Consider the following 23,343-nt stretch of genomic DNA (forward strand, 5'->3'; position numbering starts at 1 on the left):
CTGCTCCAGCTCTTGCTCCTCCTGCTGCTGCTGCTGCTGCTCCTCCTCCTCCTGCTGCTCTTTCTTCTCCTCTCTTTCTGTTCTCCTAATCCTCCTTCTGCTTCTATTTCTCCTTTTTCTCAGTCTCAGTCTCATAGAATCATAGAGTTGGATAAGACCACATGGGCCATCTAGTTTTGGGCCATCTAGTCTTTTCCCTTGCCATGCTGGAAAAACACTATCAAAGTACCCCTTATTGCTTTGGCTTCTAGGAGGAGTCCAAGTGTCCACAATTTGCAAAATTATGAGAACAGAAAGCTTACAGTCCAGTTCTTGGAATACATCTTATATTCACAATTTTTTTCTCCTGCCCTCAAAAAACATACACTTCCAAACAGGATGTAGTGCACATTCTTTTGAGTTGAATAGACACAACGGAAAAGAGGAATTCATTTTGGTTCATTTCTGACCCAAGATATCGATGCAAATTTAGAAGACTGGATTCTGACTTGGTGCGGAAATTGTGGATTTGATCATTGTTATAGATAAATCCATCTAGCTATGCTTACCCTATATATGTGTGTGTGTACTTTTAAGTTGCCCATGAATTCACAGCATTTTCATGAAGTGTACAGCGTTAAACACTCCATGGTGCCAAGTCAACAGGAACTCCTGTTTCCTCTGCTCTTGCTGCTTCATAACCTGTATCTTACCTTTCTTGAAGATGCTAAAGGCACAAAAAATTAGAAAGATTATTTTCAAAGCTCTTATCTCTCACTCCACTCTTTAACACTCACTTTTTGGTGTCTTCTGCATGGCTTTGCATGTGCAGATGCTGCAGTATCTGAGTCTTGATGTGAGTGAGGAGAAGAAGAGGCAGCTCAGGCAGAGCCTGATGACAGACTTGCAAGGAACAGTGGCTTATGGCGGTGAGTGAAAAATGTCTCCTGCAACTCCTATCATCCTTGTCCAAGAGCAGCCTTTGACCAGCTGTAATCAGTATCTGAATCCCAAAGCAATTTCTCGATCTTAACTCTGGGTGCCTCTTCCTCCTTCCTTTTGGTTTCTCAGATTTCCTACAAGCCATCAGGGATGTCTTGCCGGAGGAGCTGGAAGAGGCTGACGTCAATTCCAATTCTGTGCTGTTCACTCAACACGAAGTGGCTACTTTGCTGGATACGTCAACTTTCCATTCCCAGGTCAGCTACCGGCTATGTATCTCAAACCACCTGATTGTAAGGAAAGGTGTGCCATGATGCCAACTGCTGCAAGAGTTTAACCCCACCCTTTTTAAAAATTGTTTTTGTACAAATAATAATAATAATAATAATAATAATAATAATAATAATAATTTATTTATATTCTGCTCTTCTTTCCGTGGGGACTCAGAGCAAATTACAGTGTAAATAATAAATGCCTTGTTACAATATAATGAGGCACACAAACACAAACAAAGGCAAAGGCTTCTCCTTTCATTTCCAGCTTTGAAGGCAGTGCTCATCTCTGACTCTGGGGAAGGTGATGTTCTCCATTTCCAAGCCAAGAAGCTTGTGTTGTCAGCTCTTGGTCGTGTGACCAGGATGACTGCTTGGAGCATCTTATGCCTTTCCCCTTAAAGCGGTACCTATTTATCTACTCATATTTGCATGTTTTTGAACTGCTAAGTTGACAGGAGCTGGGCTGACAGAGGGAGCTCACCCCATCCTGTGGATTTGAACTGCTGACCTTTCAGGTTAGCAGTTCAGCAGCACAAGGGTTTGACCCATTGTGCCACCATGGCCATTATTGCACCCAAAGCATCCCTTTTTGCACCCAAAACATCCAAACTACAGCTCCCAGGACTCCACAGCATTGAGCCTTGGCAGTTAAAGTGAAATTGAACTGCATCAGTTCAACTGTGGATCTACAAAATTGTAGACAGAGGAACTGGACCTCTCTAGCTGGGAATGTCTAATTACTCTTTCCTAAATTACCAGTTCCAGAATTCTGTGGAATGTTGCTATGGCAGTCAAAGTGGAATCATAGTGCTTTAACAGTGTAGAGTCAAAGGGCCCTAGAAAAAAATATTTTACAACCAGACATGTGTCTCTTTGATTGATCTTATGGTGAAATGCTTGTTGTTGTTGTTGTTGTTGTTACTATTATTATTACTATTATCTGTATATGTGCAGATAATATGCATACCATTGTCAAGGCATGCATTTTTAGTGGCTCTTTCTTTCCTCCCTCCATTTCCCTCATATACCTTTTCTCTCTCCCCTTCCTTCCCATCTCTTTCTTTCCTGCTTCCTTTATTTTTCCTCAAACACCTCCCCTTTTCCCCCTTTATCTTCCTTCCTTTCTCATCCCTTCCCTTTCTTCCTTCCTTCCCTTCCTCCATCCCCATTTCTTCTTTTTTCTTCCCTTCCTTTTGTTTATTTCCTACTCTTTCCTTTTGTTTATCTTTCACCCTTTCTTATCCTTCCTTTTTTTCTCCCTCTTTTTTCACCCTTTCTTGATTCCCCTTCTTTTCTTCCTTCTTTTCTTCCTTGCTTCCTCGCACACAGGGGTGGCTCAACCCATTATGCAAAGTAAGCATTTGCAGTATAGTTGATTTTGCCCAGGGGCACTCTTGGGGCGCTCTTGGAGGAAAATAGACCTTGACATATGCGAGTTGTAGTTACTGGGATGTATAGTTCGCCTACAATCAAAGCGCATTCTGAACTCCACTAATGATGGAATTGAACCAAATATGGCACACAGAACTCCCATGATGAACAGAAAATATATATCAATGGTTGGTGGGGGGGGGGGGGCAAAATACTGTTGCTTACCTTTGAAAATTATCTAGGGCCACCTCTTCTCACACACACATGTCACCCAGCAGCAACCAACCCATTTGGCTCCCTTTCTTTGCCAGTTACATACAAGAGGTCACTTCACCTAGCAACAGCCAATCTTTCAAGTAACCACAGCCAATCCCCTTTTATTTCCCCCTTATGCTCTTAGCCCTAAAATGGTGGTTACTTTAGTTCAAACCTGGCAATTTTTGAAGGATCTGTGAGCCAAGTTTGGTCAAGCCACAGAGGAGCATTTGTTGTACCAACCAACCAACCAACATACATAAATACTTTGATTTCTATATATAGAGAGATGATGGCATGATTACTATTATTAGTTCTATTATTATTACAGACATGTGACTCTATCAGTTGTACCATCAGTGAAGAGATGGAACAACTGCAGCTAGACACAGCAGATCTGCAGCAAGAAGTCCAGAGGTTAAAAGTGAGTATATGCATATTGAGAGGTTGTCTTCAAGGAATACAAAGCAAATCCATTGATGTTGGAGTTAGATCAGATACTATCCGAGATCTCCTTCCATTCAGCATACTTTGAACTCAGAAATAAAAAAAATATTAATAGCAATGAAGAAATGCATCATTCTTTCATATTGAGAGATGCTCACAATCTATTTCAAGGTGAATCATCATGGAGCTTTCTGAGAGAGAGAACTCTTGCTCCTTTTGCTAGAAAACAAGTGCTCTCTGGAATTTAGGGATTGCAAATGCCATCTTGGTTGTTGCAACAACAACAGCAACAGCAACAACACATTTTATTTATATTTTGCTCTATTTCCCCAAGGGGACTTAAAAACACACACATATAAACATACAGTACCTTTAATACTGTGAAATAACAATGACACATAAATACACATAACAAAGGTAAAGGCTCTGGGGAGGTGCTCTTTTTCCATTTCCAAGCTGAGGAGTCTGTTGTCAGTAGACACTTCCTTGTCGTGTTGCCGGCATGGCCTGCATGGGTGCCTTTATTACCTTCCCGCCAAAGCAGTGCCTATTGATCTACTCACATTTGCATGGTTTTGAACTGCTAGTTTGGCAGGAGCTAGGGCTAACAGCAGGTGCTCACCTCAACCCATGGCTTTGAACTGCCAAGTTTTAGGTCAGCAAATTCAACAGTTCAATGGTTTAACGTCTAGTGTCACTGTGGACGGGTTAACAACACTTGTCTAACTTGTGGGTGGAGGTGGATTATAATATAGTTCAAACAGACAAATAGAAAAAACACAACACTATTACAACAAATATACCAAAATACCTGTCAAAAAATACCAACACCAATAAAACTCAGTTTAAAATTCACAACTTGAAATTGGACCATGGGTGCAGTTTGATTATGCTGGTCATATACAATTGAACTATAAAATGTAAAAGTTACTGTAAAAGCTATGGTTCCTCGATGGAAACTTATAATAGTAAACTGACCTACTCGTTTTTTTTTAATTGTGTCAGAAGCGACTTGAGAAGCTGCAACTTGCTTCTGGTGTGAGAGAATTGGCCATCTGAAGAGATGTTGCACAGGGGACACCCTAATCTATTACCATCCTGTGGGAGGCATGGGAAGCGGGAGCTGATATATGGGAGCTCACCCCGTCTTGTGGATTTGAACCACTGACCTTCAGGTTATCAGTTCAGCCAACACAAGGCTTTAACCCATTGCATCACTGCTGCTTCTGACCTACTAGTTACAGATATATATAAAGTGCAAAGTAACTGTGAAAAGAATATTTGTAATTATTCACATCAGGTCAAAAATAATTTCCTGACATTTGGAAACCATGTCAGGAAAAACAATATACCAGTGAGTATTTTGCTCAATTTTCCTTTCATATTCGATACTCCAAGGTGTTCAGGAATGTATTGTCGAAGGCTTTCATGGCTGGAATCACTAGATTCTTGTGGGCTTTTTCGGGCTATAGAGCCATGTTCTAGAGGCATTTCTCCTGACGTTTCGCCTGCATCTATGGCAAGCATCCTCAGAGGTAGTGAAGTCTGTTGGAATTAGGACAATGGGTTTATATATCTGTGGAATGGCTGGGGTGGGGCAAGGAGCTCTTCCCTGCTGCAGTTAGGTGTGAATGTTTCAGCTGATCACCTTCATTAGCATTTGAAGGCCTGCCTGAGCCTGGGAAAATCTCTTGCTGGGAGATGTTAATCTGTGCCTGGTTGTTTCCTCTCTGTTGTTTTGCTGTTGTAATTTTAGAGTTTTTTTAATACTGGTAGCCAGATTTTGTTCATTTTCATGGTCTCTTCCTTTCTGTTGAAATTGTCCAAATGATTGTTCAGGAATTCTTTTGTGCACATTTTTGCATAAAAACAGTTTTTTATGCAGAAAACTTACTTCCTGGGCAGAAAACTCTGGGTTTTTGTTTTGTTTTGTTTTGTTTTTTGTTTTTTGTTTTTTGTTTTTTGTTTTTTGTTTTTTGTTTTTTGTTTTTTGTTTTTTTGTTTTTTTGTTTTTTTGTTTTTTGTTTTTTTGTTTTTTGTTTTTTGTTTTTTGCAAGGAACCTGTTTTCTGGGCAGGAAATTGGTTTTTATGCCAAAAAAACACATGTTTTCTCTGAAGAATAATTCCTGTACAACATTTTGGGAGTTCTGAATATAGTAAGAAAGCTGTGGATTAATATTCATTTTTGTCCCAAAGGTTGGAGAGTACTACTTTAATTATTTGTTCTCACCTGCGAAGATGAATTAGTTGGAATTTATATCTTTAGTGTAGAGATATATCACACAACACTAAGTTTAGGGCATTTTTGGAAAGCATTGTTTGAATAGATGACATGAAATTAACCTTTCTTTTCCAGTCCCTCTTGAAGGAGGTAGAGAGCAACAAGAAGTCCATGGAAGAGGAGCTCCAGAAATTGAACCAGGTCAGTCAAAAGGTTAAGCGTTTAGATTACACTTTGATTGGTCCCATTGTGCAAGTAATTAATTGATCGAATTGCAGCCTGATACATATTGCAGTAGAGATGACAGTGAGATTATCTGCATATAAACTCAAAATTAGGATTGATTTACCCTTTTGGAGGGCTGTCCCATCCACCTCAAAAGGAATGAGTTTTACAAGTCCTGGACTTCTTCTCATTTGAGCAAAAATTAAAATCTCTTTTGAAGGACCCAATTAGAACAGTTGGGTGTTCCTTTGACTACAACAATATGTGCTATCTTGTCCTGGGATTTGTAGTTTGGAAAGGTGCTGGAGGTCTCTGGTAAACATACTCACCAGACTGCAAATCCTAGATATCCATAGGATTTATTTATTTATTTATTTATTTATAGTGTCAGAAATGAATTGAGGGTACAGTTATACTGTATTTAAGAAAACACAAACATTATACTAAATTTCTGTTGACCAAAAACTGGCCACATGGAGTGCCTCTGGTGTTGCTGTGAGAAAGTCCTGCATTGTGCATGTGGCAGGGCTCAGACTGCATTGCAGTAGGTGGTCTGTAGTTTGCTTTTCTCTGCTCTCACATGTCGTGGACTCCACTTTGTAGCCCTGTTTCTTAAGGTTAGCTCTGCATCTCGTGGTGCCAAAGCGCAACCTGTTCAGCACCTTCCAAGTCACCCAGTCTTCTGTGTGCCCGGGGGAGTCTCTCATCTGGTATCAGCCACTGATTGAGTTTCCGGGTTTTCACCTGCCACTTTTGGACTCTTGCTTGCTGAGGTGTTCCTGCGAGTATCTCTGTAGATCTTAGAAAGCTGTTTCTTGATTTAAGGTGTTGGCTTGCTGGCTGATACCCAAACAGGGGATTGGACAGATATGTCACTGCCTTGGTCCTTTCATTATTGGTGCTACTTCCCAATAAATATCAAGTGGTGCAATACCAACTAAACTATAATTTCTTCAGTAGTGTAGGATGTAGACATCCTGTGATAATGTGGCATGCCTCATTTAGAGCACATCCACTGTTTTAATGTGGTGAGATGCATTCCATACTGGGCATATGTACTCAGCAGCATAGCAAAGCACAAGGACAGATGTCTTCACTGTATCTGGTTGTGATCCCCAGGTTGTGCCAGTCAACTTTCATATGATATTATTTCTAGCATCCACTTTTTTTGCTTGATATTCAAACAGTGCTTCTTATAAGTCAGGGCATGGTGCAGAGTAATTCCCAGATATTTGGGTGTGTTGCAATGCTCCAGTGGGATTCTTTCCCAGGTAATTCTCAAAACTCAAGATGCTCATGTGTTCCTAAGATGAAAAGCACATGTCTGCTTTTTAGATTGATTAGGAATTGTGAAGAAGACCGTTTTAATGCCACCGAAAGCCACCAAATGTAAAGGAGTTGTTAAACTGCTGCCACCAATTGTGAAGTTGCGTGTTGTAAAACACCCACTGCCACCTAATCTATGAGGGAAGCCGGGCAACGATCAATATCAACCTAGGAGCTATTTTATAAAGGGACTGTTAATTACAGAAGGTTTTATTCAGTGGATAGCATAGCGTTTACTGTCTCTGGCTGACTTCACTATTGCAGGCTGTTCAACTTAGAAGAAACATATCAGGCAAGGCTTGAGGAAAACAGTAACAAGTTTATTTTAACAGGAGTATAACATGTTTAACTGTTTCTTCAAAAGAGGCACAAATCTTGATGGTTACATTGGAAAGGTTTCATGAGTAATCTCAGGCACAGACTTCAAAACGTTTCACAGCAGGCACAGCAGGCTTAAACCTAGCCAAACCTTGATTCTTAATTCAGAATCAACAACCCCCTGTAGCTTTCTCACTACCGGGTCCTTCTCTGCAACCACTTTGGTCACCAATTGATTCCCTGAATCCCCACCCTGAGATTCAGTCTTTCCTATAGCACACCAGCTACAGATACATTCCCTGAATCTCCATCCAGAGACTCAGTCATCTCAGTACCTCACTGACGTACCGACTGACTTTTTTAAAACAGCTGCCTCCTGAAGAGGCAGTTGGCTCCACCCCTGTTGCTATGGCAACTCAGCTAACGCCAAGCCACCATCTCCAACAAAACATAATCTCCCATACTTACCATCCCTAAACCAGTATCCAAACCACACATAACCAAAGAAATAAAACTTACGCATCGTCACAGGAATCAATTGGTTTTCCATGTAATAGGCAGTAAGAGCACCTAGAGCTTCAGAGAGGTTCTTTTTTTATTGTTCAACCATTCTTTAACATTTTATTTTCTTATTTTGCTTAGACATTTTCCCCCATTTATTCCCCCACCACTGTGCTCCCCTCCCCCTGTCTCAAGCCCCAGTTTTTACATATCATCTGTCCAAAATCTCCTTTCTTCTTGTGACGGTAACTTCCCTTCCTTATTTTTTAAACCATGCACAACAAATTTTCCCCATACAGCATCAAAGTCGCTTTGTTTCCAAGTACCTTTTTTAACCCTTAATATACATGTCAATTTATCATTTTTTGCTAATTTCCATGCTTCCTTATACCACTCCTTATTTGTATATTCATTTCTTTTTTCCAATTCCTTGCTATAAGCAGTCTTGCTATTGTTAATACATTTGTTATCGCTTCTTTATCCTCCTTTTCCAATTGCTTATTATTATATATTGATAATAAGGCTATACTAGGACTTTTATCAATTTTCATATTCATTATATCTTCTATTTCTCTAAATACTTTCTCCCAAAAATTATTTACATATTTACATTGCCACCACATATGTATATATGTTCCTGGTTCATTACACCCTCTCCAACAATTTTTTGATTTATCTTTATTCATGTATGCTATTCTTACTGGTGTCAAATACCACTTCCATACTAACTTGTAATAATTTTCTTTAACCCTTATTGATAAGTTTTTTAAATGTCTTTGTCCCCATAATTGTTGCCACTCTTTTTCACTTATTTTAATCCCTAAGTCTTCTTCCCAGACCTCCTTGAGGATGTTATTTTTTGTTTTTCCCTCCTTCATTTCAATTAGTATCTTATACATTTTATTAATTGTTCCTCTCAGGTTTCCATGCTCTTCTACATCCCTTCCCTTTTGTATTATTTGTTCAAATTGGTTAAGTTGACTTCCTTTTCTATTATTTTTTTCCCAATTTTTAAGCCACTGTTCTAATTGCATGCAATGGAACCTTCAGAGAGGTTCTGTTCAATCATTTCAAAGCTCCCTGTTTGAGCGGTGATAGCACGATTGTCAGCATAGATTAAACTCTCTGTCCCTTCTGGCAGTAGCATAGGAAGGGGCCATGGTATTGAATACCATAATATAATTTTATAGTTTAAAAGAGAGCTTTTGGGAAAGAAATCCTGGCTTCTTCAGCCTACTTGCTCTGCTGCCCTCTTCTATCTACAAAACTTGCCTTTCCAATAAGATGGAATCCTGGGATTTTTAGTTTGCCAGAGACAGCTGGCAAAACTGTAACTCTTGTATTTCCATAGGATTGAGCTGTGGTAGTTAAAAGGTCTCAAACTGCATCCATTCCATAGTGTAGATGAACCCAAAGAATTATAGAAGGGACCTCAAATGCTGCCCAGTCCTTGCAGGAACACACAACTAAAGCATTCTTGAGATATGGCCAGCCAGCTTCCCTTTGAAAATCTTCCAAGGCAGACTAATCCACTATGGAATTATTCTTACAGTAAAGAATTATACCCAAAGTTGAAGTGGAATATTTTGTCTTTTCATTTGAATTGTGTTCTAGTCTTCAGAGCAGCAGAAAACAAGCTCTCCACGTCATCCCTCCAGAAACTTAAATATGGCTATCATGTCACTTCTCAGCCTTGCCTTCTCTAGATTCCCTAAGGCAGTGGTTCTCAACCTTCTCAACAGTTTACCAGCTGTTAGGAGTTGAAGGCCAAAACATCAGGGGACCCACAGGTTGAGAACCACTTGTGGGAATCCAGGGGACTGTCCTAAGGGCTTCACTTCCAGATCTTGGTTCATCTTTCTCCTTAGGACATCTTTGTCAAATCAAATCATTTATTTCGGTCTTTGACCAGCACAGGAAATAGTCACATTTTCATACAAACTTGGTATGTTTGGTACCTTAAAAATATAAATATAACTACTGAAGCACAATATGGGTGAGGGAGCAGAAAGGAAAGGGAAACAGGGTAAAAACACAAGACACATCTTTGGGGGGTGGAAGTCCATATTTTGAAGCTGGTCCACTATGGAGTTTATATAAAAGTTGAACAGCAAAGGGGCCAGGACGCAGCCTTGCTTGACACCCTTGCCTGTTTCAACAGCCTCAGTGAGGTGGCCCTGTGGGTTGCATCTTACTTTGAGTGTGGTCTTTTCGTGAAGTTGGCGTTTTAGGTATAAGACATCTTTGAACAGATCAATATCCTCCTTGGGAAGAAGCAGTCAGACGAGCAGTTTTGTGAGGAATATTTATGAGGAATTCAGCTTCATTATGCTTAAGAGCAGGGTTGGTGCTATTCAAGGAACATGCTTCCAGAGGCTGAATTCAACAAAGTCTTTTTCTCTGCTTGTTGAAAAGCTTGAGAAGCCTTGTGCTCTTTGGGTTAAAAATATGTTTGATATTATTTTCCTGCAATTACAGTCTGCGGTTCAAAACGTCCCTGAGCAACCGCAACGTGTGACATTGTGAGTTGTGCACAAAGGCATTACTGCGGTGTTCTGGCATGTGTATCTTAACCAACAAGAAGCCCATGCTTCTCCACCTTCCCAGAAGTGTCATTTGTGGGAATCCAGGGGACTATAGAACAGCCAACCCAGTACCTTTCATTCGTATTGCCATTCTGTGCTTTCCTACCCCTACTGCAATGCTATCCTGGGCTTTCCGTGGCAAGATTTGCTCAGAAGGGGTTTGCCACTGGCATCCTCCAAGGCTGAGAGAGTGTCACTTATTCATGATCCCCTAATGGCAGGGATTTGAAGCATGGATTTGAAGTTTCACCATTATATGCCAATGAGTCCACTTTAGCTGCAAGTTTGTGATGGATACATTGAATCCTCAGCCAGACAGCCTGATTGTTTACATTTCCTACATTTCCATAAGATGGAGCCATGACAATTAAAGTGGAATCATAACGCTATAACTCTAGACAGTCAGGTCGTGATATCTGCTCGGCTTTGGTTCCAGAATCCCTAATGTATAACCTAATGGAGTTCAAGCCAATTATATACAATAGTAAAATAATACTAATAATAGCAACAGTAAAGTACAAATCAGCTCACAAACAACTGAGTTGTGGTGCAACTGGTTGGGAGTCAGCTGCATTAAAATCACCACTGACTGAAAGGTCATGAGTTCGAAGCCAGCCCAGGTCGGATTAAGCTCCTAACCATTTGTCTAGCTTGCTGTCAACCTTTACAGCCCAAAAGACAGTTGCATCTGTCAAGTAGGAAATTTAGGTACCACATATGAGGGGAGGCTAATTATATGGGGAGGCTAATTTAACTAATTTATGACGCCATAAAAATATCCAGCAGCATTCAAAAGAATGAGAAAGTACTCCATCAGTGTCACAAGTGGAAAGGCTGAGAAGGGCGGTATACAAATACAGTAAATAAATTAATAATAAGTAATAAATAATGGTGAAGTGACAGCTCCCCCGGTGATTGGAATTCAAGCATAACTTTCATGAAGCTGAAAGTTAAATACCCTCTGTGTGTCTGTCTATATATGTTGTGTCTCTCTGGCATTGAATGTTTTCTGTCGACCTTTGCAGCCCAAAAGACAGTTGCATCTGTCAAGTAGGAAATGTAGGTACCACTTATGCGGGGAGGCTTTTTTTTGAAGTTTTTTATTGAGTTTTATTTTTGACAAGAGTGCAAGTAAAAGGGAAAGACAGAGGGGAGGGGGAGGGAGGGGATGGGGGTGGGTGGGGTGAGAGTAGTGGTGGGGGGTGATGCTCAAAAACAAACGAGACAAGGAAAAAGAGAAAAAAAAGAGGAAAAAGGGAAAAAAACAAAAAACCATAACACAAAATAGTCCGTGATGTGACTTCCCAGGGTATTCCAGGAATCTTTTTCATTCTGTTTCTTCCTTTTCCTGCGTGCCGACAGGTTTCCTTTCCTCCTTTCATATTAGATATAGGTCAGGTCAATTATGATAGGTATTTCTTTTGTTTTTATAAAGTTCTTAAAGTCTGTCCAGTCAGTTCTTTTAGTTGCGCCGTTTATTCTCTGAGATAAATTATCCATTTGTATGATATCGAATGCTTTCAAGATCCAATCTTCCTCGGTTGGTACTTCTTTTTGCTTCCACCTCTTAGCTAAAACTATTCTGGCCGCTGTGCATAACAGAAATAAAATCTTTTCTTGGTTCCTATTCATTTTGGATTCCTTTTGGATACCTAACAAGTATGTTTCCGGTGCTTGTGGGAAGTTTATCTTCAATATTTTTTGGATAATCTGATGTATTTTTTTCCAATATTTTTTATTTTTTCACATGCCCACCATTGATGGTAGAATGTGCCTGTCTTTTTTTTTTCGCATTTCCAGCATTTATCTGAAATGCTTTTGTTAAACTTTGCTATTTTCTCTGGCGAGTAATACCAGCGGAAGAACATTTTGTACCAGTTCTCTTTAAGATCACTGGCAATAGTATATTTAATTTTTGTTGTCCAAATTTCTTCCCACTGACTCATCAAGATATTGTGGCCTAAATCTTTTGCCCATTTTATTTGACATTCCTTAACTTGTTCTTCTTCTGTGTTCCATATAAGCAGTTGTCCCTTTTTCCTGTTTGAAACCTAATTTTTCATCCTTCCTAAAGCCCTCCTGTATTTGAAAATAGTTTAGCCATGTGATTTTCCCATTTAACTTTTTTAATTCTTCGTAGGATTTTAGTACCATATTTCCCTCTTCATTTTTTTTAAGTATTTGATGGTATGTTAGCCAATTTTCTTCTGCCAATTCTTTTTTGTGTTTTGCTTCTATCAGTGATATCCAGAGTGGGGTATTCCTAAAGAATCTAGTTTTATATTTCTCCCATGTTTTTATTAGGGCTGCTCTTATATAATGGTCGCTGAAGCTTTTTTCTATTTTCCTTCAGTCGTGCCACAGATAACTGTGTCATCCGGCTCTTAGATCGTGACCTTCTAAGGTTAATATTTGGTTATTCTTTAGTGTAGCCCACTCTTTAATTGCTACTAAATTACAGGCCTCATAGTAAATTCTCAAGTCGGGCAGGCCCAGACCGCCTCTTCTTTTGTCATCTGTTAATAATTTCATGCTAATTCTTGGTTTTTTATTTTTCCATAAAATTTTTATTATGTCCGAGTTCCATCTTTTGAACAGATAGTTATTTCTGATCACCGGGATAGTTGAAATAGGAATAATAGTTGTGGGAGGATTACCATTTTTATTATTGCTATCCTGCCGAGGAAAGATATATTTGATTTTTCCATTTTTCCATGTCTTTTGTATTTTCTTCCAAACAGTCTCATAGTTATTTTTAATCAGTGCTGCATTGCTTTTGGTGATGTTAATCCCTAAATATTTTATTTTGGTTGCTATTTGAATACCTGTTATTTTTTGTAATGTGTCTTTAGTTTTTTCATCTAGATTTTTTACCAACAATTTTAATTTTTGTTTGTTTAGTTTGAATCCTGCCAATGTTCCGAAATCTTCAATCTTTTTTAGCCAATCTCTTATGTTATTTATTGTATCGTCAATAAAACGTACCACATCGTCAGCATATGTTCTTAGTTTGTATTGCTGTTTTAGAATTTTTAGTCCTTTTAAGTTTGTGTCATTGTTTATGTTTCTTACTAACGTTTCCATCAGTAAAATGAAAAGCAGTGGGGAGAGAGGACACCCTTGTCGTGTGCCCTGGGTGATTTTTATCATTTCCCTTGTTTCTTGCCCATTGATTATTATGGAAGCCTCTTGATTTTTATAGATTGCATCAATCACATTTCTAAAATGATATCCCATATCTATCTCTTTCACTAACAATTTTAGAAAATTCCAATTAACTTTGTCGAACGCCTTTTCAGCGTCGACAAAAAGTAACGCGAGTTTTTTCTCATTGTGTTTCTCATAGTACTCGATTATATTTATTAATGTTCTAGTATTGTCTTTAATTTGCCGGTTCGGTAGAAATCCTGATTGTTCTTTAGAGATCCAATCTTTTAAAAATTCTTTTAGTCTTTCAGCCATAATTATTGTAAAGATTTTATAATCATTATTTAGGAGTGAGATCGGATGGTAATTTTTAATTTCAGTTGGTTCTGTTCTTTCTTTGTGTAGTAGGGTTATATTTGCTTTTTCCCATTATTTGGGAATTTCTCCCCTTTCTAATATGTTATTTACAATCTCTTGAAATAGCAAACTTATTTCATTTTGCAAGGTTTTATAAAATATGGCTGTGAAGCCATCTGGCCCTGGCGCCTTATTGTTTTTTAATTTTTTGATGGCTATGTCAATTTCGCTCATTGATACCTTTCCATTTAAAATTTCTCTCTGTTTATCTGTTAGTTTTTGGATATTTAGATCACATAAATACTTTGTTATTTTCTCCTCATTTATTTCTGTTTTCTTATATAGATCTCTATAAAATTTCGTGAATTCATTGGCTATACTGCTATCCTCCGTATAAGTTTTGTCTCTAACTTGTATTTTAGTTATCAATTGTTTTTGTTTTTGCTTTTTGATTTTATTTGTGAGCCACTTGCCAATTTTATTTGCGTTCTGGAAGTAGCTTACCCTTGCAAACTTCATTTGTTTTCTAAGTTTTCATTTTGTAATAATTGTAATTGTTTTTGAAGTGTATTTATAATAAGAGTTATTCTTTTATCTTTAGGATTTCGTTTTAGACGAACTTCATTTTCATGTAGTTAGCCTCCCAAGCGGGGAGGCTAATTTAACTATTTTACGATGCCATAAAAATATCCAGCAGCATGCAAAAGAATGAGGAAGTACTCCATCGGTGTCACAAGTGGAAAGGCTGAGAAGGGCTGTATATAAATACAGTAAATAAATAAATAAATAAATAAATAAATAATAACGGTGAGGTGACAGCTCCCCCAGTAGCCAGAATTCAAGCAAACCCTCATGAAGCTGGAAAGTTAAATAGCCTCTGTGTCTCTTTCTATATATGTTGTGTGTCTATGTCATTGTATGTTTGCTGTGTATATGTGCATTGTGATCTGCCTTGAGTCCCCTGCAGGGTGAGAAGGGTGAAATATAAATACTGTAAATGAATAAATAAATAAATTTTGTATAAAATGGAAAAAATCAAGGTTTGCATTTAGAGAATTATTTTAAGCAGTGGATGGTTGCGTCCATGGATATGATTGGCCAACTAATGTGAAAGGTCTGCCAATCTAGCATCATACTGGCTCATATTTGAGGTTGAACTAAATCTCCCATTAATGACAGCAATGCCAACCCTGCCTAAACCATTTGCACCACACTGGCTCTCAAGAGTCTCATCTCTTTTTGTGTGGGAATGACTTGCCTCTCTTCCTCTTGCTTTCTCCCCAACCTCAGAAGGCACTGGGCTTCCTCTCAGAAAACCGAAGTCTCCATGGCAAGCTTCAGGTGGTTGAAGTGTCCCAACGGCAAGCCCACAGTGCAGAGCAAGATTACGAGGAAGTGATCCATTTGTTGGAGGCAGAGATTGCAGAGCTGAAAACTCAGCTGGTGGGGAAGAAAACCAAGCAAGCTTCAGAAGCAGAGGTCAGTCTGCAATGGGACCATGCAGTTAAGCATAGTGGGAGAAACCTTCAGTGATTCAGATGTTTTAAACTACAGATGTCCAAACCAATGCCCCTGGACCATGCCATTTAATGTGGCTTTCCTCCGAATGATGGACTACAATTCCAGTATTCCTCCTAATTAGAGGTCATATCTAGAGTTGATGGGGTGTTGTGATCCAGTGACATCTGAAAGGCTGCAGTTTGTTCTGTTTAGTTGGGAGAGTGGGTTTGGATTGAGATACAAGACTGGTGGACAGGATTTTGAGCTTTAAAATATTCTCTAACCAAGGCATGGGCAAACTTCGGCCCCTCAGGTGTTTTGTACTTCAACTCCCACAGTGCCTCTTGTTTTATTTTTCCATGCTGAGGAGCCTGTTGTCTGTAGACATATCCAGTCATGTTGCCTGCATGTCTGCATGGGGTGCCTTGGCATTCTGATGCAGTACCTATTGATATACTTGCATTGCATACTTTCAAATTAGGTTGGCAGAAGCTAGGGCTGACAGTCAGGAGCTCACCCTGACTTGTGGTTTTGAACTGCAAACCTTCTGGTCAGCAGATTTCCTGCAGCTAGAGGTTTAACCCCCTGTGCTATTGCTGCCATCCAAGAACAAATGATGGTCTGTCATCCAAGTACAAATTAGAGCTGAGTCTGTTTTGGTTTCAACACCAGATGGAATATGGTCCCTTTATTCACTAACCCCACCCCCTTAAATGTATGGAAATGCAACCTAGAAAAATGGTGAAAACAGCTATTCACTTTTGAGGTCTCGTTGAGATAGCAACACTTTCACTCTGGAGACAGATGTCACCTTGCACTTCTCTCCATTTTCATTTTCACTCTCTTGTTTTCTCTTTCCAAATCAGAATGATGTCCTAGAGATGAAAAGGCAGCTAACCCTGACTGATGGACAGTTGAGAAAGTCTGAAGTTTCCCGGAAACGCCTGGAAATCCTTAACAGGAAACTGCTCCTGTTTGTCCAGGTGAGATGCTGAAACCATAGCAGCTCTCAAGATCTGGGGATCTTCTCCATTGGAATATCATGCTACTGTTAGGACAGAAGAGAGCAAGGACTATTTTAGTCCAAGATTCTGCTCAAAAAGCCAAATAAATACCAGAAACTAGGTTCTTGTGGGTTTTTTCGGGCTATAGAGCCATGTTCTAGAGGCATTTCTCCTGACGTTTCGCCTGCATCTATGGCAAGCTTCCTCAGAGGTTGTGAGGTCTGTTGGAAGTAGGAAAAATGGGTTTATATATCTGTGGAATGGCTGGGGTGGGGCAAGGAGCTCTTCCCTGCTGCAGTTAGGTGTGAATGTTTAGCTGATCACCTTCATTAGCATTTGAAGACCTGCCTGAGCCTGGGAAAATCTGTTGCTGGGAGGTGTTAATCTGTGCCTGGTTTTTTCCTCTCTGTTGTTTAGCTGTTATAATTTTAGAGTTTTTTAATACTGGTAGCCAGATTTTGTTCATTTTCATGGTCTCTTCCTTTTTGTTGAAATTGTCCACATGCTTGTGGATTTCAATGGCTTCTCTGTGTAGTCTGACATGGTGGTTGTTGGTGTGGTCCAGCATTTCTGTGTTCTCAAATAATATGCTGTGTCCAGGCTGGTTCATCAGGTGCTCTGCTATGGCTGACTTCTCTGGTTGAAGTAGTCTGCAGTGCCTTTCATGTTCCTTGATGCGTGTCTGGGCGCTGCGTTTGGTGGTCCCTATGTAGACTTGTCCACAGCTGCATGGTATACGGTAGACTCCTGCAGAGGTGAGAGGATCCCTCTTGTTCTTTGCTGAACGTAGCATTTGTTGGATTTTCTTGGTGGGTTTGTAGATTGTTTGTATGTTGTGTTTCCTCATCAGCTTCCCTATGCGATCAGTGGTTCCCTTGATGTATGGCAGGAACACTTTTCCTCTGGGTGGATCTTCATCTTTACTCTCGTGGCTTGTTCTTGGTCTTGCAGCTCTTCTGATGTCTGAGGTGGAGTATCCATTGGCCTGGAGAGCCCAGTTGAGGTGGTTCAGTTCATCTTGGAGGAGGTGGGGTTCACAGTTTCTTTTTGCACGGTCTGCCAAGGCTTTATGGTGCTTCTTTTTTGACTTGGGTGATGGTTGGAGTTTTTATGTAGATATCTATCTCTGTGTGTGGGTTTTCTGTAGACGGTGTGACCCAATTGTTGATCTGGTTTGCGGATGACTAGGACATCTAGAAAAGGCAGTCTTCCTTCATTTTCTTTTTCCATGGTGAACCGGATGTTTGGGTGGATGCTGTTAAGATGGTCCAGGAACCTGTTGAGTTCTTCTTCTCCATGGCTCCAAATGGTGAAGGTGTCATCCACAGGGCGCGAGTTTAATTTTTGCAGGATTGAAATACTAAAATGCCCCCACTTCCTGTTTTTCCCCAGAATACCCAGAAGCTATTAAGTCCTTCCTGCACATTGCCAGAGGAGAAGAGGTGAGAGGGGAATTGTTCTTAATGTTTCTGTACACTGTAAACGCTATGAGCGTTTATTTATTCACTCATGCATAGACCTGAATGTTATTGGGACCGCTGCCTACCTCCTTTCTTAAGAACTGAGAAGCCTCCTATTGTGGCTCTTTCTTTCCTCCCTTCATTTACCTCATGGAGCTTCTCCATCTGTCCTTCCTTCCTTCCTTCCTTCCTTCCTTCCTTCCTTCCTTCCTTCCTTTTCTTCCTTCTTCCCTTACTTTTCCTCGTATACCTTCTTTCCCCTCATTCTTTCTCCTTTTTTCTTTCTCATACTGCCTCCCTTCTTTCTTCCCTTCCTTTCTCTTCCTTCCTTTCTCTTCCTTTCCTTGCCTCCCCTCGGACCCTTTCCCCTTTCCTTTTTCTTCCTTCCATCCCTCCTTTTTCTTTCTTCTCCCACATTTCTCCCTTTCTTCCTTTACCTTCTTTTTCCCTTCCTTCTTTTCTTCCTTCTTTTCTCCTTCCTTCCTTCCTTCCTTCCTTCCTTCCTTCCTTCCTTCCCTCATATACCTTCATCCAGGCATGTACCCGGGGGGGGGGGGGCTTGAAGGGCTTCAGCCCTCCCCCCCCCCCCCCCGAAATTCTCATGGTGGCTTGCGAAAAGGCTGTACTGGTGCATTATTTAAACTGTTATGTTTATTCATATCATGATATGATCACCATACTCAATATATCCCATATGCATGGGGGTATTGGGGTAATGATATAAAAGGTTTGCTAGGGTAGACCCTCTTTCACTCAGACTCAGCCCCCCCCCCCCCCGAAATTCAGCCCCCCCTGAAAAAATTCAGCCCCCCCAAAACGAAATCCTGGTTATGGGCCTGCCTTCATCCCCTTCCTTCCTTTCTCTTCCCTTATTTTTCTTTCCCATGCTCCCTTCTTTCTTCCCCTCCTTTCTCTTCCCTTGTTTCTCTTCCTTTACTTGCCTCCCCTTGGGCCCTTTCCTCTTTCCTTTCTCTTCCTTCCTTACCTCCTTTTCTTTATACTTCCACTTTTCTCCCTTTCTTTCCCTTTTTTCCTTTCCTTCCTTGCTTTCCCTCATATACCTTCTTCCCTTTCCTTCCTTTCTCTTCCCTTCTTTTTCTTCCCCATACTCCCTCCTTTCTTCCCTTTCTTTTCCTTCCCTTGTTTCTCTTCCTTTTCTTGCCTCCGCTCAGGCCCTTTCCCTTTTCTCTTCCTTCCCTCCTTTTTCTTTCTTCTCCCACTTTTCTCTCTTCCTCCCTTCCTCCATTCCCTTCACACACAAGTCACAAGTAGCAGCATCCAAGCCACTTCACTCCCTTTCTTTCCCCGTGACATCACTGAGGGCTACTTCACCTACCCACAGCCACTCTGCTTTATTCCTTTTCTTTCCCTTTGCTCTGGCCCTGAATTTGTGCTTCTTTTAGTTCAAACCCCTCCATTATTTTAAGCTGGATCATGAAGGATCTGAGGGCCAAGTCTGGCCCAGATCCATCAAGCCACGGAGGGGCAAAGTGAGAAAAGGGGAAAGAGGCCAGGACATTTTAAACATGCATGGTCAATCAGAGGCCAAATTTTATCACTGAGGAAGAGGTCACAAAAGTAATATTTTAAGGAGAACAATATGGAATGTATGGAGCAAATTTAGGAAAGCCTGGGGAGAAAAAACCCTCAAAAATTTCCTTGGAAATGCAAGGTTCCACATTCTCTTCTGTACTCCTTTCTGCTGAATTGTTTGTTTTGAACTCAGTTTGCAGCAACTTCAGGACAAAGAGAAGAGACAAGCTCAGACATTTTAAAAGCAGCTGAAAAAGCGAAAGTGATAAAGGATGAATTGGAACTGCCCCTGTCAATCTGGAACATTAGGAGGATATTATATTTAACAACCTTGTAGTGCAGTCTAGTTTCTTCCCTATATTGTGGGCAGTGAGTTGAGGCCTCCATGGCTTTGCTTAAAAGGCCGCTTAATGATTCTCTGCCTTGGCTGGGATTCAAACCTGGGATGCTCAGTACAGGAATCTCAAAAAGGATTTGTTTTTTTCCCCTTCTTTTAAGAGCCAACATTCAGGATGATGAGGACAAAACAAGGAAGCCCTTGGAAGCCCCTCTCCCTTCTTCAGATGTTGTGGGCATCTTGATAGCAGAGGCGAATAAACTGTTGGAACCCGTGTCCGTGTCTAATGCTGCAAAAGACGGTAAGTGATTCTCAGGTCTCCTTCTTGAGAGATCTCAGTTTAAGGGATTGGATGAACGGGCTGCCAACGACATGGATGTTTTCCCAAAACTTAGCACTGAAAGAAGCCCAACTGGCCTTTTCCAGAGATGCTCTGTTCAAGGTGCTGAAGCCATAGTCTGGGTTGCATATAGATCAGTGTTTCTCAACCTTTCTAATGCTGCGACCCCTTGATACAGTTACTCATGTTGTGGTGACCCCCAACCATAACATTATTTTCGTTGGTACTTTACAACTGTAATTTTGCTATTGTTATGAATTTGTAATGTAAATATCTAATATGCAGGATGTATTTTCATTCACTGAACCAAATTTGGCACACATACCCAATATACTGGTGGGGTTGGGTGTGTGTGTGTGTGATTTTTGTCATTTGGGAGTTGTAGTTGCTGGGATTTATAGTTAAACTACAATCAAAGAGCATTCTGAACCCCACCAACGATGGACTTGAACCAAACTTGTCACACAGAACTCCCATGACCAACAGAAATACTGGAAGGGTTTGGTGGGTACTGACCTTGAGTTTGGGAGTTGTAGTTTGCCTACATTCAGAGAGCACTGTGGACTCAAACAATGATGAATCTGGGCCAAGCCTGGCATGAATACTCAATATACCCAAATGTGAACACTGGTGGAGTTTGGGAAAAATAGACCTTGACATTTGGGAGTTGTAGTTGCTGGGATTTATAGTTCACCTACTATCAAAGAGCATTCTGAACCACACCAATGATTGAATTGGGCCAAACTTCCCACATAGAACTCCCATGACCAACAGACAATACTGTGTTTTCTGATGGTCCTTGACGACCCCTCTGACACCCCCTCGCAACCCCCACAGGGGTCCCGACCCCCAGGTTGAGAAACACTGATATAGATCTAACCATAATGACACTCCAAATAGTAAACTTCTTTTGAACAGGCTCACTAAGAAACCCCATTACAGATTCACCATTGCTTCATTCATAGACCAGAAATAACATGAAGGCACACACCAACATTACCCTAAAAACACCAGATCACATATAATCTTGGAAACTAAGCAAGGCCATCCTTGGTTAGGACTTGAATGGGAGTCTGTAGATGATATTCAGGGGAAACAACTGGAAAAACAAACAGTTCTGAGTTTTCATTGTCTAAAGCTGGAGCTACACTGCTATATGATGCAGTTTGGAACTGCCCTAACATAGACCCATATAATCCATTTAAACTGCATTGAACCGCATTATATGACTCCATAGGGAGCCCCCCCCCCCCCCCGGTGGCACAGTGGGTTAAACCACTAAGCTGCTGAGCTTGTTGACCTAAAAGTCACAGGTTCGAATCTTAGGGTGTGAGCTTCCACTGTCAGCCCCAGCTTCTGCCAACCTAGCAGTTCGAAAACATGCAAGTGTGTGTAGATCAATAGGTACTGCTCTGGTGGGAAGGTAACAGCACTCCATGCAATCATGCCAACCACATGACAGGCATCCTCAGAGATTGTGAAGACTGTTGGAAACTAGGCAAGTGGGGTTTATAGATTTGTGGAAAATCCAGGGTGGGAAAAAGAACTCTTGTCTGTTTGAGGCAAGTGTGAATGTTGCAATTGGCTACCTTGATTAGCATTGAATGGCCTTGCAGCTTCGAAGCTTGGCTGATTGCTGCCTGGGACAATTTCATGTGGACAATTTCAATAGAAAGGAGGAAACTATGAAAATGAGCAAAATGTGGCTAACAGCATTAAAAAAACATTCTAAAATCAGGACAGTAAATAAAGAGGAACACTCAAACAATAGGGGAATTCCAGACAAGAATCAATATGGGCGAGTTAACACTTTCCAACAAAGGATGTTTCCAGACAGCAATCAGCCAGGCTTTGAAGCTCAAAGGCCATTCAGTGCTAATTAAGGTGGCCAATTGCAACATTCACACTTGCCTCAACCAGACAAGAGTTCTTTCTCCCACACTGGACATTATTCCACAGATATATAAACCTCACTTGCCTACTTTCCAATGGACCTCACAACCTCTGAAGATGTTTGCCATAGATGTGGATGAAATATCAGGAGAGAATGCTTCTGGAACATGGTCGTACAGCCTGGAACACTCACATTAACTAAAATGGCTTTCTTGGCCCCTCTTGCTGCTGCTTCCCCCCATTCGCCCTCGGGCTGAGAGGGGCGGTCAATAAATGCAAGAAATAAATAAATAAATTTCCCAATGCTTGAAATGGAAGTACAGGGGGAAATCTCCTTTTCTTCCTCTGAACTCATGCTGTCAGAAAACAGTTAGATAAGACTTAGATCATGGCAAACTGAGATCTCAAAAAACCAAATAACCAACAATGAAATATATGTTTAGGTTATGGATATGGAATGTGGCATGGAGGAGGGGGGGTGTTCCGCCAGCCGAGGGGCCCCCATAGAAGTGGTGGTGGAGAAGGGGAGATGCGGGAAAAGGAGACCATTCATTCGGCCTAGGGATCGTGTAACAACTTTAGTAATTCCAAACCTGTCTCCTGATATGGTAAACAGGTGTAACCAGGATGGCGGTCCCTCTGGATTGAAGGTGGTGCTGTTGAACGCCAGATCTGTCAATGGAAAAACAACTTTCATCCAGGATTTAATCCTGGATGAACGGGCAGATCTGGCGTGCATTACGGAGACCTGGTTGGACGAAGCTGGAGGTGTGAATTTGACCCAGCTTTGCCTGCCAGGTTTTTCCATGCAGCACCAGCCGAGATCCAGAGGGTGGGGAGGCAGGGTTGCAGTGGTCTATAGAGATTCCATCCCTCTGATCAGGAGCCCCATCCCGCAGTCAACAAATTTTGAATGCGTCCACTTGAGATTGGGTGACTGGGACAGAATAGGGATTCTGTTAGTGTACCGTCCACCTCGCTGCACGACAGTCTCCTTACCTGAGCTAGCGGGGGTGGTCTCGAGCCTGGCATTGGAGTCCCACCAGCTCCTTGTGCTGGGGGACTTCAATGTCCATGCCGAGGCGGCCCTTTCAGGAGCGGCTCAGGACTTCATGTCTGCCATGGCAACCATGGGGCTGTCCCAACAAGTATCTGGCCCCACTCACAGTGCAGGACATACATTGGACTTGGTTTTCTGCCAGGGATGGGAGGAAGGTGGCGGTGTCGAGGAGTTGACCATCTCTCCATTGCCATGGACCAACCACTTCTTGGTCAGATTTAAGCTCACTGCGCCCCCTAACCTCTGCAGAGGTGGAGGACCCATTA

At 41.1% G+C, this 23,343-nt stretch overlaps 1 protein-coding gene across 1 annotated transcript in view; it reads left to right on the forward strand.

Moving 5' to 3' along the window:
* The window catches only part of LOC137095076 (syntaxin-binding protein 4-like), a 152,578-nt gene that overhangs the window by 116,158 nt on the left and 13,077 nt on the right, over positions 1–23,343 (forward strand). The window contains exons 13-20 of the mRNA XM_067461284.1: positions 812–908; positions 1,051–1,178; positions 3,154–3,246; positions 5,627–5,692; positions 15,241–15,429; positions 16,317–16,433; positions 17,847–17,896; positions 19,946–20,085. Of these exons, the coding sequence (XP_067317385.1) occupies positions 812–908; positions 1,051–1,178; positions 3,154–3,246; positions 5,627–5,692; positions 15,241–15,429; positions 16,317–16,433; positions 17,847–17,896; positions 19,946–20,085 (880 nt within the window). The remainder of the gene's footprint in view (positions 1–811; positions 909–1,050; positions 1,179–3,153; positions 3,247–5,626; positions 5,693–15,240; positions 15,430–16,316; positions 16,434–17,846; positions 17,897–19,945; positions 20,086–23,343) is intronic.

This window comes from Anolis sagrei, chromosome Y (genome assembly GCF_037176765.1).
Source record: "Anolis sagrei isolate rAnoSag1 chromosome Y, rAnoSag1.mat, whole genome shotgun sequence".
In the NCBI taxonomy this organism is placed as follows: domain Eukaryota; kingdom Metazoa; phylum Chordata; class Lepidosauria; order Squamata; family Dactyloidae; genus Anolis; species Anolis sagrei.